The sequence below is a fragment of the Vidua chalybeata genome, chromosome 2 (assembly GCF_026979565.1).
Source record: "Vidua chalybeata isolate OUT-0048 chromosome 2, bVidCha1 merged haplotype, whole genome shotgun sequence".
Taxonomy (NCBI): Eukaryota; Metazoa; Chordata; class Aves; order Passeriformes; family Viduidae; genus Vidua; species Vidua chalybeata.
The window spans coordinates 92,146,134-92,159,177 of NC_071531.1; the positions used below are offsets into that span (position 1 = coordinate 92,146,134).

The 13,044-nt window shown below is 39.5% G+C and overlaps 1 protein-coding gene across 1 annotated transcript in view; it reads right to left on the reverse strand.

The window, feature by feature from the left end:
- The window catches only part of FLT1 (fms related receptor tyrosine kinase 1), a 107,732-nt gene that overhangs the window by 64,704 nt on the left and 29,984 nt on the right, over positions 1-13,044 (reverse strand). Inside the window, exons 5-10 of the mRNA XM_053936174.1 lie at positions 12,463-12,625; positions 12,239-12,375; positions 10,525-10,699; positions 8,474-8,591; positions 6,401-6,570; positions 5,844-6,003 (exon numbers count right to left, since the gene is read on the reverse strand). Of these exons, the coding sequence (XP_053792149.1) occupies positions 5,844-6,003; positions 6,401-6,570; positions 8,474-8,591; positions 10,525-10,699; positions 12,239-12,375; positions 12,463-12,625 (923 nt within the window). The remainder of the gene's footprint in view (positions 1-5,843; positions 6,004-6,400; positions 6,571-8,473; positions 8,592-10,524; positions 10,700-12,238; positions 12,376-12,462; positions 12,626-13,044) is intronic.

The following is a 13,044-nucleotide window of genomic DNA, read 5'->3' on the forward strand; positions in this document are numbered from 1 at the left end:
AGCAAACACTGTCACCTCCTTACCACCTTTTCCAGGTTATTTCTGAATGTGTTGACAAGTACAGACCCCAGCACCAGCTCCTGAAAAACTTCACTGATCACCTCCCTACGCTGCAAGAACTGGTTGTTCCCTCTTAACCTCTGTTTTCTATTTTTTAACGGAGTATTTTTTTCTGAGCACAATCCTACCTCACATGCCTGTTCAAAGCCTTCTGCAAAGGCTTTTTGAAAGGCATACACATAAAAGGAAAGAGGATGCTAACTAAAGTTTGTATATTTTTGTAAAAGGTGTACTTGATCCAGTAATAGTACTCCATTCATAATCACTCCTAAGCACACACAGAGTTTGACCCCGTGCCTTCCTTTGGCCAGGAGCCCCTGCTAGTGCAGGAGCAGGCTTCTGGCTACAGGCTGGGGCTCCCCACTGGCTCGGACACCGCCAGCGTGCGGGGCCTCGCTCACGTCGTGCAGTCCCCACGTACAGCCTGTCACACACTTTGTTTCGTATGGGCTGGGCCACACGGAGCAAAAGATCAAGCAGAAACATGCCACCACCTACGTGACCCTTAAGTGTTTTTCCTTAAGGCTGGGTGTCAGACTGCACATAGTAAAGCCAAGAGACCACCCTGTGAAGGCAACAAGAAGAAAAAAAAAGAAACTGGGAAAAAAATAAAAGGAAGAAAGAGCAAGTGAAAAAAACCCAACATAGGCAAGTGAGAATAAAAGCGTGGTACTAAGCAGAGTATCCCTGACCATCTGGATCCTGCTGTAGCTCTTCTTTGAAGATTGATCAATGACAAAATAAATAATACAATGCTTCTTGTTTTAATTTTTTTAAAAAAATGATTTAAAGTGATTTGAAAACTAGCAATATTGAAACTTGAAAGCTTAAGGTTCTGATTCAACTAAGATCCATAATGAAGTAATTTATACTTGCAGAATAAATTCATCAATGAGTAACCCTCTGGACAGACTGGGGCAAACTGTACTCAGTATAAAGCATGTATTTGTCAAGCTTATGTAAACATATGGATGTGCCAGATATTATTCAAAAGGCATTTTGCAAGCAAAATATTAAACAAACAAAATATTATAAAACATTATAAATTCCATAATAGTGACTGAAAACAAGGACTTAGCTCTACTCAGAGGAAAGAATGTGTTCACAAGCAAGCATTGGCTTTTGGCTCCCAGTGAAAGTGCAGAATGAGATACTTGAGCATATTCCTTACTCAGGCTTAAGCAGATCAGATGCTGTTTCACTCCTCTTTTTCCTTTGGTTTCAACTTCCCTGGAAGTCCATGCTGCGGCAACGCATACCTGTGACAGTTCCTATGCATTTTTTAAGGTTATGTAAAAAACCACGGGGTTTGACTTTTATTCATACTAATCTATTTCCCCAACTAAACCAAAATAAGGGAATAGCTAGTATGATTTTTGTTGCACCCATAAGTACCTTTACATTACTAGATTGCTGTAAGATGATTTTCTTGTAGCACAGGGTGGAAGCAACAAAGGCCACCAGCCAGAGATCCTCAGCTAGTGTGAAGGTAGAGCTGAGGATTCAGCCACATGTCAAATTAAACAAAGGCATTTTAGAACTACCTGTTTGTTAATGGCATCTGGTCTACTTATACCAGCTCCAAAGACTCAGCCTTTCCCTTCCTGAAAATAGAAGGTGGCACAGGGAACAAAACCAGTTGCTGTGGACAAGCTAATGGGCATCAGTGTTTGCAGACACCCAACAACTAAATGTGGGTGGTTCAGTACATTCCTAATTATGTACAATTAACATTTGTTCTTTACTTGTTCATTTTACACACCTCACTGATGTCCCAAATCTGGTTTCCCCTGATCATCTATCCAAGCACATCCTAATGATTCTGCCTTTCAATCCCTTATTAATACCCTGACACAAGCAAGGCAGAAATGCAATTAGACTGCTATGCAAACATGGCCTGCCTCCTCTTTCACAGAAGCTGCTGGGAGTCTGGCCATGCACTGTCATTATGATAGTTTCAGTCTTTCTGTATCTCTGCAGAAGTTTCAAGGAACACCTCAAGTTTTTTTCCTCTCAGATACTTCATGTATTCAGCCCTCCATCTCCAATCCCACCATCAGGTGGTTTTACTACCAAGTAAAGTTCATATCTTGACACTGTAGTCAGGAGAGCAGAGAATGATGTACCAGTGTTCCCAGCTACTTTGTTTTTGTAAGGAGCTCCATAGTACTGTTACATTTCTCTCTTCCTCAAGCAAACACATGCAGAGGGGGAAAACCCCCAAAAAATAACAAAAGCCAAAAAACCATAGGTTGATGTGATGGCAGGGCTGTAAAATAATAACATAGCATTCAGTATGAGGCTAAACAAAACTCATAGCTCAAGAGGAGGGAGGCAGCAAGGTGATGGGAGAGTTGAAACACCCGTGATAAAATTTCAGTGTTGCAACTGTCTGCCATTTCTGAAGGGTCAATCAGTCAAACCTTGGGCAGAGGTTGAATATCTCTCTTGAACTACCCACATAGAAATGTCCAGAGAGAGAAACTGGCCCCAAAAAACATCGCACAGCTGCTGAGCAAGCCAGTGCTTCCAGTGAGCAATACCAGTATCCCACATGCCTTTCTTGGCAATTTCTGCCAGGTCAGTTTAAGATAAACAAAATCTACTGAAGAGATTCAGGTCAAGAACCATTAACATCAAGCACGTTCCCTGCATGCAGATGCTTGTTCTGCAGCCTCAGAACTGATCTGTTTTAGGTGGATCCCAGCCTGTCTGGCTCTGGAGACTCTCAGCAAGTCCTGCTGCTGTCTGCCCCCATACACCTCTGCTGACAACCCAGCCTGAGACAAATTCAGGATGGATAGGATGGCTCCAGAGTGGTAGAAAAGTGGCTAAGGAGGCTGCTGGGCACTTCAGGATAAGTGTCCCACAGGGCTGTGCTCTTCTATATCCACTGAACACCTTGCGGCTGCCCAGCCTGGGAATGTGTCTGCTACAGAGCAGCAGCATACACTGCAGTAAGATAGCCCTGAAAAAGCAGTTTCTCAATCACTTAAGAAAGACTAATTTTTTGGTTTTTTTTTTTAATGAATTTTAGTTTTATTTTGCATTGTGTCTTCTACTGTCTTTTGACTGCCATCTCTAAATTTAATAGCTCTGCATAAGCTTAAAAAAAAAAAAAAAAACCAGAATATTGTGCTTTTTTTGCCCCAGACAGATTTCCTTGACTTTTCTATGTTTCCTTGTTTGGGTGAATATCAGAAGATAATCTTTCCACCTACGAGCTAGCTAGTTACCTAGTTAGCTAAAAAGGTTGATTAATGGCAAGAGTTGGTTTAAGCAAAGCAATTGTAAAGTGAAAGAAGTATCCACAAAACCTAATGGTGGCTAATAAAGGAGGCCATAGGCAACAGTCCTTCAAAAATAAAAGCATCTAACTTAAGCAGTCAGTCCCCAGCCCAGTGACAGTGCTCAAGTGGTGTGAAGTTAAGCACACATATAAAGAAATATTAGAGCAAACAGATCTTGGAGCCAATAGTGCACTGCAAGGTCTTTGCAGCAACAGCATCTTTTTGTTCAGAGTGCACACTCTGTCTATGACATGGGACTCAGAAATTTCCTGAGAATCTCACACTGAAGGGCAGCCTATGGGGGTTCATTGAATTAAAGTACAAGGTTTATCTGTGTACAGGAACAAGCATTACTTGAGCACAAATAGAGCAACATTTTAGTATTGGAAACCTAATGTTGGGCAGATAAATATAAAAAAATGCTGTAATGGCAGAATAAGATATGTTTCTTATCTCCTGCACAAGGTACATGAACATTAAATCTGTTGTATAGGCAAATTTCCCATCACACAAAGAGGGAAGTATAGTGAAATAGGTGGGATTAAAGGGTTTTCCTGTTCTTCAGGGAGAAAACCTGAACCTGCACAGACATCAGCCTGAGCAAAGTGTGCCAGCTGCTGAGGTACTCCACTCTGCTCCCTATCTGAAGCAGGAGACAAAATGTAATTACTCATGTATTTCTGCCTTTCTGCAATAGTTAATTGTCATATTATTCAGAGGGAAACACTCCTTTTAGGCAAAGCCTTAAAAATGGTGTTCTCCAGGCTACTTCTTCAATGAGTACTTAAAGGAGAAGGAAGGGGAGAGGGTTAAAGGGAATCATCACAGAACAATTATGAAGGCAATTTGGAAGCCAGTCTGGAAACAACATTGTAACAGAGCCAATAGATGACTCAAATTGTTACATTTCTCCTTTGATCACCTGCTCAAACACACTCCTAATTAGCATTTAATGGAGTCTACAGTTCAGCACATTACTGAACACCTGCATGCAAAAGTCCATTCCTCTTTCTGAAGACTCGATGTCCTGTGCTGGAGTGTAGACCTGTGCTTGCTAACAGAAGGAAATACCTGACAACAGATGAACACCACCTCGACTCCCAAGGAAGAACCAACAGTTTCTTCAGTGCTGTACTGGATTTCAAACCAGATTATTCATAGCTGCATAAACTCTTGAAAGACTAAAAGACTGAAAATTTTCATATATACCTTTCTCGAGGTTTCTCTAGTTAAAAGATGTTGTGATTTCTCTTCTCTTACATCTATTAGCAAAAATAAGTTTTGCAACTTGTCCTTGCAAGGTAACATACCAGACAGAGGAAATGCAGCTCTCACCTGTCCTTGAAATGGAGGATTTCAGGTAATACTTATTCCAGCAAGAGGAGAGATTGCTAGTGCCACCTCTTGGTGAGAAGGGCACAGAAAGACAGTCATTAGCATAATCCCAAGGACATAGCAGGAAAAATAACTCCTGCTTCTAGGAGGTGCTCACCACTCTCTCACTGATATCAAAGCACGTACAAGTATCCTTAGTTTGAGATCTTTAGTATTGAGACCCTCAGTATTGAGATGTCGTGTTTAGTTGAAGGACGTGTCTTGTACCCTTGCAATTAAGCATGTACTTAAATATTTGCCTGGTGCTAAATCCCAATTCTATGAAAGCATTAAAAAAGTGAAATCCTGTGGAACTGAGAAAATGTTGTGTCTTAAACTTGTCGGGTTTTTAAATATCTTCACTGGGCTGTGATCCAAGGCAAGTACCTTGCCTGTTTGAACCCTCCAATAGCAAATTAATGATAATGCTGTTGTGGAGGTTGAGTGTCAATCATTAAGTTTGTGTCAGATTTCATTATGCAGGAAGAGCTGTGGATAAGTGAGTCAACATAAACTCCTAATCATAAGAAACAGAGTTCAAAAGAAAACAAAATGTAAACACAGGATTAGTTCAGCACCACATCAGCGTCAAGTAAGCCTGCATGGTGGCATTTATTCTTTACCCTGTTTAAATATCATCTGGAGAATGATGGGCACATTTAGCTTGCTGAACTGAATTTGTGACTAAACATATCACAGAACAGTCACAAACTGAATTTGTGACTAAACATATCACTTCTTCATAATGGAAGAAGTTTCTATGATGTTTTCTGTTGATTTCAAAAGAAACCACACATAGGAGGCACTGTGCATGGAGAAAAGCATGGAGGAAAACTTCATGTGAAAGCATGTGAACTTTGCAAGACATTGTCTTCTCTCATGAAAATGCAGAAGCAATTATCACTTCTGGACTAATATTGCATGCATGAATAGTAGTGAACTGTAAATAAACCCAAATAGTAATACCAAATAACCAGTCTGTCCTCCATTTTCAAATAAGGACGGAGAAATACTGAAAAATATATCGATAAAAAGTAGACAAGCTTTACTCTTACAAAAAACATTTAAGCGTAGTAGTAAAAGAAGACATATTAAATAAAAGTAAAGACGTTGTCCTACCTTGTTTTAGAATGGTTTTGTTTGCAGGGATACCACATCCACATAATTTTAGGTGGAGGAATACCATACACAGTGCATGTCAGCACTTGTTTGCTGCCTAGTAAATGCAGATTGGGATCAGGGAATGATGACACGGCCTTTTCGTATATCTGCGGTTTCACTGGAAAGGGTAAAAATTGGAAAGCTGTTAAAGCCAGCTTATTTCCAATGTATTGCATTATTATTAAAATACTACATTCTTGCAGTGTGAGTAACAAGAAAAATCCCCAGGAGAACAAAGGAAAACAGCAGTCCTATGAGTGGTTAGTAACACATTTAAGTCATCAGGAGCAAATATGTGGCTGCAGAGGACAGAAACACTTCTAATGAAAGGCAGCGTCCATCTTCTGGTTCAAAGATGAGTCTTTCACCCTACATTTGAGGCTTGGGTTTGGGTCCATGAAGTCAGTAAGAAAATTGGCTCCATGAAGTCAGTGCAAGATTGGTGACAATCCAGCTCAAAGAAAACTGAGCATTTACATGTTCAGGGGAAGCATGGGAACATGTTGAGAACTTACCATTTACAGTAAGAGTGACTGTAAGATTCTTCGACAAGTTCCACTGTCGAATGCTCAGTATTATGGTGTAGTTTCCAGCATCCTCCTCAGCAACATCCTTGATGACTAACGAATAGTCTTTAACCACGTACCGGGCACATTTTTCAGCAGCAGGTAGCCCATCTTTTAACCTGTTTCATGGAATTTCAGAAATCAAAATTCTGAAAAATATTTCTGCTTAAACCACCCATGTTACATCATATCCTTCAAACTTTGGGAAGAGATTTCCAGTCTGAGATTCTGTTTACCACAGGCTTGTCCTTTCCTTTCAAATAAGATTGCTGATATTTGTAAACCACTTTAGAGAATACTATTCTATATCTTAAAATTGATAGGAATCTGAGGGGGCTCTATGGTATTTGAGAGTTGCTGAAAATTGCCACTCTATCTCTGAAGATCCCAGTTGTCCATGGCTGTGACCGCCATTTAGTCTAAAAGACAACCATTTTGGCTAAGGGTTGGTCACAGAAATAAAGGTTGCGTCATCTTTCATGGGCCATTTCTCTACGACCTCAGAATACATCCTGGGACAAAGTATTACAGTACCCTAAGCACAGCTGTGATTTTAGGAAGAGGAAGAGTAAGTAGATTAGATAAGCACTTAAGAACCAGATATCAAGTGAATGTTTTTAAAGATAACAGAAAATCAACATAGAAAGTACTAACTGTTGCTCACATACAGATTCCTGAAGCAAAAGATTTTTCTTCGAAGTCTAAAATACAGCGTAAAGTGAATTTTAACAAGCTGCAAGAAGGTTAACATGATGCTAGTAGAAGGATGCAACACATATTCATTAGGATGATGGATTTGATCTAAATGATTCACAGCTTTTAGTAAGTTTTTAGAAACAACTCCTACTGTTATTAGAGGAGCACTAAAATTTGGTCAAAGGACTTATGGATTTAGGCACTTCACTGTATGTGTATTTTACAGAACCACAAAATAGCTGCAGCTGAAAGAGCCTTTGGAAGTCATTTAGTCTAATGTCCTATACAAAGCAAGGCCAGAAGGTTTCCCAAGACCATTTTCAGTATGGTTTTGTGTATCTCCAAGAATGGAGACTCCACCACCACTCTGGACTATTTATTCTAATGTTTGACCAACTTCAATTTTAAATTTAAAAAAATTAAAAATTTGTCACAGTGTTTGAAGATTTTTTTAGTTCAGAAGTTTTGGATCTATATGTGTAGTCAATAAACCCAAACACTGGAAAACCAGAAAATGATGTATAAATGGCTGGCATCAGCATCACACTCACCCCTCAGTTTTCTATATGAAGCCATAAGTGTAAAAGTTTGTAAAACAAAACAATGCTTTTGGAGCAAAATTAATTCCTGGCTGTAACCTGAACTCCCACTGTTCATGTACGTATGGTTTGTGTTCTTAATCAGTCTTGTCATAGACCCTTTGTTAAAGTGCAATTACTTGAGCCAGAACTATTGGTGGTTTAAATTATTTTAAAAATAAAACCCTTGAGATAATGAATAGATAACATGGTTGCATATGAAAGTGGTTTGGATTAATAAAAAAAAACCTGCTCCAAAAAATTCTTAACACAACTTACATGAGACAAAATGAATGACGCAGTGAATGCTGTGCTGAAGTAGGTCTACAACCTGCAGATCACTGCAAAATAATACCAACTTCCATATTTTTGCAATAGTGCATGTCTGTATGATTCAAGTCAATAATTTATTTTAATGAAAGCCTTCTTTTCTTTCTCTTACTGTCTGAAAAGCAAGTTCAGGTTTCCTATCTAGGTCTGACTAAAGCTGGATGCAACACTTCAGTCAAAGCTGGTAGAGATATTTAGCTGTAGAGCATCCATGGATTTCAAGAGGAGATGTATCCAACCTCTTTGAGGATCTCAGCTTTAAACTTTCCATATCTCCTTTCTCACACTTGCGAAATGGAAGTAATGTTCTCATAACTTGTTAGAACCCCAGGCAGCTCTGAAACTTCAAAGAAATCCTCCCCAACTCTATTATAAAAACAGGTCCAGGATGTATTTGTGGAAGTAAATGTTGTCCTACCATATAACCTCTGGAGAGGGAAATGCCTTCACTTTCATTGACAAACGATAGGATTTTCTTCCAGCTACAGCCTCCAGCGCAGTTTTTCTTCGACGTTTCAAATTAATGAACATTTTATCTTAAACAAAATAAAAAAGTGCTCTGTATTACTGATTTTCACCCTGCAAAATGAGTATCTCAACTAAAAAAAATGTAAAAAATAAAAATTATCTTTAGTAATTTTGATGCTCCCACATGTTAACAGCAGGAATAGAGCCTAATCTCCTAGAGATCTATAAAGTAGAAAGGAATACCACAAGTATACAAGAAATGGAGAGGCAGTTCCCAGGGCATGAATCTGCTTGGAGAAGATACACTCTAGCCAAATTCACATTGTATCCAGCTAGAAAAAAAGTCACAAGATATAAAGTGGTCTGCAGTATGTGGGAGGCTGAACTGAGGATGATCAGATGACCTTTCCTCTCTTACAGGCCAAGAATCAATGAATGTTCCAAAAGAAAGTATTTTTCCAGAGAGGATTTAAGGGACCTTCAGAGAAATAGCAAAGGAAAAGGCAGAAACTTTCTGTATCACTGGTAAACAGCTGTTTCATCAAACCAACAAGTCGTTGTCACTTCACTGGAATGATAGCAACCTGCTGGGATTCATTCTTTTCCATTTGCTCTGCCTCCTATCTCCAATTCTCTGCCAAGTTGATGGCTTTTACCAGAGGCAAAAAACCATAAAATTCATACAATACATTGGAAAATATCTCTTTCTCCCCTGCAAAATAAAATAAAAGTGTGCAAAATAAAATATTCAAAGTATAAAAAACATGTTTGTGTGTCCTTTTTTGGTACCTATGGTGCAGTGTTTACTCATATGAATTGCACAAGGATGATGGACATCCATTAAATAAGTTTAACATTTAATCACACTTACCATGCACATTGAAAATAATATGCACAACACAAGTAGTTTAATTACATGAGTCATGTTATAAAGATACAGGCCTGATTCTGCAAACCTTTATTTATACAGGCTCTTTCTAATATGGGTTTCCAATAGATGGGTCTGCTTATGTGAATGCAGGATGACTTCAACAGTCCCAGCTTCTCTGACTCTAATTTTAACCTCCAACTTCTCTGACTTTAATTTTCATCTAAACCTCAGTTTCTGAAAGATGAGGTTTATCTGTTTAAGATACAGTAACTGGTTATCGTGATTCATCCTATGTTCCCAGTGCCTTATTCAAGAGCTTAAACAGAGAAACCGAGCTGAAATTCTCTCTAAGAATACGAACACAGAGTGCTTAGTCCACACTTCCAGATAGGAAAGAAAAGATACGCCACTGAAAATATGTAATAAATGCATATTCTGATCATGAGTCATCTGTTGTAGAGGACACCCACCAGTCACTTGTTCTTTAACACCGATGGTGCTCCAAAGATCCTGGATAGTTCTAATTGTAACAGGGTGTCCCAAAGAAGATCTCTTCCCAAAGAGTCCCAATGCAAAAAAAGTCCTTAATCATATATATTTGAAATAATATCAGAAATTTCCAGATTTCACAGAAGACCCAGACAAACCATAGGGAACTTGATCAAGGGTCCTGCTGTAAAACCATATTAATGATTTGCGTTTTTTGAATGGCCTACCAGCTACTAGATCCATGTAGAGCTAGGGTATTTATTTCTTCTTTACTTTGTCATAGAAATGCATAAGTACCATAGAAGAGGAAGTGGGTTTCCTCTATTTAAATTATGCTTGCACCTTCTTTTTCCCCCCCAAACTAGAGTTTGACTGATTGTATCTGCTAAAACTGACCGAGGACAGCGCCATCACAATATTTAGCATACAAAAGTGATGAAATTGAACATTAACATGTCTATTGCCAACAATAGAAAACAGTCATGGAAGACTGAAGGCGCTCCCTCCTGGAGCGCGTCCCTCCCTCATTTGTCTTTTTCTGCCCATGATGGCTTCCACTTTGTGTCACAATGTAAAGCTATCACACGACTGACCTTGGTACATGAGCACTGAATATTCCACAAACATGCACCACTTCTTACCATAAACAATGACTGTTGTGTTGACAGCTTTGATGGATGGCCCGCTCTTCACGTGGCAGGTGTACTGGCCTTTATCAATATCCCGCACTCTGTCGACAACGAGGATGCTGTAAAAAATGTTGGCCTCTGAATTCTTCTGGTCAATACGCTGCATTACAGAACCTCTTTTCCTTGTCTATAAGAGCCAAAGAAATGAACAACAAAGAGTTTAATCAAACCAATTTTCATTATTATTAGGATTTTTATTTTCCTGTACTGCCACCATAACTTAATAAAAAAATCCCAGATGTCTTTGTAGAGCACAGATAAGCAAAAGATGCTTAACATTTCCAGAGGGTCAACAATAAAAAATATAAACAACCTTATAGGGCAATTCATCCCTGTGTTCACCCAAGGTGTCATGGCATCCAAACTAGTACTTTCCAGAGGAAGATCCTCCCTTTTGTATAGCCTGTCATATCAACATGCCCAGCTCCCCATTGCCATTGTCCAGCACTGCTCCTAAAAATCCCTGAAGCCATGATATGAAGAGCAGCACATAGTTTGGTGCCTGAATTCAGTGCCATAGGGAACAGACACACAGAAGAAAAGGACATTAACACAAGGAGGGGAGAATTCTGGAAACGCTACAGACGGAAAAGGGACTAGATTTGGCAAGGGAATAGCAGGGTGGAACTGAAGATAATGTGACTTAGAGGAGTTATTTCCTGCAACTCCCCCTCAGCATTTGGCCTCAAAGTTTATTTAACCCAGGACATTGTTGATGTCTTATAAACACTGAGCACCCTTCAGTTACCATCTAAATAAAAACAAAGCACAATTTCACAAGTGTGGTGCCCAGATAGGGCTTGGTAGGGCAGCAACGAGCAATATAATATATGTGGAGCATTTCTTGTTGCTAAGTTGTTTATTTCTGAGGTGAAAAAATGCCAGGGAAAATGGCTACAGTAAGCAATAAACAATTGCATTAATCTTCCCTATATAATGCAATCATAATTTCAGCCTGTGATTAGGTACAATGAGTGACATAATAAATGATCTTGACTTGAATCACCAGCATAAATCAAACTGACATGAAAGGAATGGGAGTTGTAAACCTTAAGCTAATGTCAAATTTCTTATCAGTTTTACACGGACTCCTTGGCAGTTATTCTGCAAGTGACAACTATTTATGAGGATGCTCCCAATGTGGGGGGTGGAGAAGCACATTCAAGATCATTCCTGTACTTGTCAAAACAAGAGGATTGTTCGTGTGACATGTAACAAATGAGATTTTGGCTAGCTAAATCAAAATATCTTCTCTAAACATGCTCAAATCGGGTGCCTGACTGTCTGCCATTCTTTGAAATGAATGTATTGAGAAGACAACCTCACTGAAAACTTTTTTGTCACAAGAGAGAGCCCCTGGCTGAGACAGGGTGATAAATTTCTCGTTTCATCAGGTCAAAAAGAAGCTCGCTGAGATGAAACAATTCTAGCGTTTTCTTGTGATTATGCAATATAACCAGAGCACATTGTGTAAACATGTTTACTTATGAAATTAAGCATCAGAAGGAAAAAAAAAAAAGAAACCTTAAGAGACATGTCAGCAAGGGTCAAAATGATGGAATGCAAACAATGGCAAGCATTCCAAAGCAGAATTCCTCCTGGGATGCTAGATGCAGCGTGATCTATGGGAAACCTCTGGTTTTTTCTTTCCAGCTACAGCACTCACCTCTCCAGGGTAAGTCCATGTCATCTGCACTCTGGTGTTCCAGGCTGCGGTGACAGTGCAGTTAATTGCTAGGCTGTCTCCCTTCAGCAGCTTGACAAGACGTGGGGTGCTTAGCTGAACATCAAAAATGGTGTTGGCTGCGTGTGACAAAGAGGGAGAACAATTAATAATGCCAGCAGGGCACGGTGCTTTCTGAGAGACAGGGAGTGGAGAATGCCACCTACTTTCTCTGTGCGTTAGGTACTTGGTGCTGTACGTTTGCCCACCAACAGTTGTCTCACAGCTCAGGAGCCCGATGAATTTGTAAGTTGCCTTAGGTATTCTGAAGCCTTGCTTGCTGTCCCAGATTATTGTCTTGCCATCAGGAATTAGGGTTTCTCGTGGAATCTGGAAGCGCCAAACACACATCAGGAAAACAGCTCATCCCAAAAGAACGCCAATCAACATGAAAAGGATGACATTTAATGATGTGGGTTTTTCAAGTCACATTTTCATCACAAAATAGATGAAAAACCTGGGTGAAGAATGCAAATCTTGCATTTGTTTCCAGGATTTCATTATTTATAACAGGATGTAATTTATGACACAATAGATTGACACTACCATTAGCTTCAGCAGTTTGACTGCTATTCTGTTGGCTCCTGGTTGGCAGCTAAAGTGCTCATCTCCAGGAACCTTTGCAATTAAGTATCCTGGTTTCAACACAGAGAAACAAATACACACTTTTCAATGGAGATGACAAATGGGCTTAATTTGCTGTCATTTTGTGGCTTTAAGAAATTCCTGCCAGGATTCAATTCCATGCA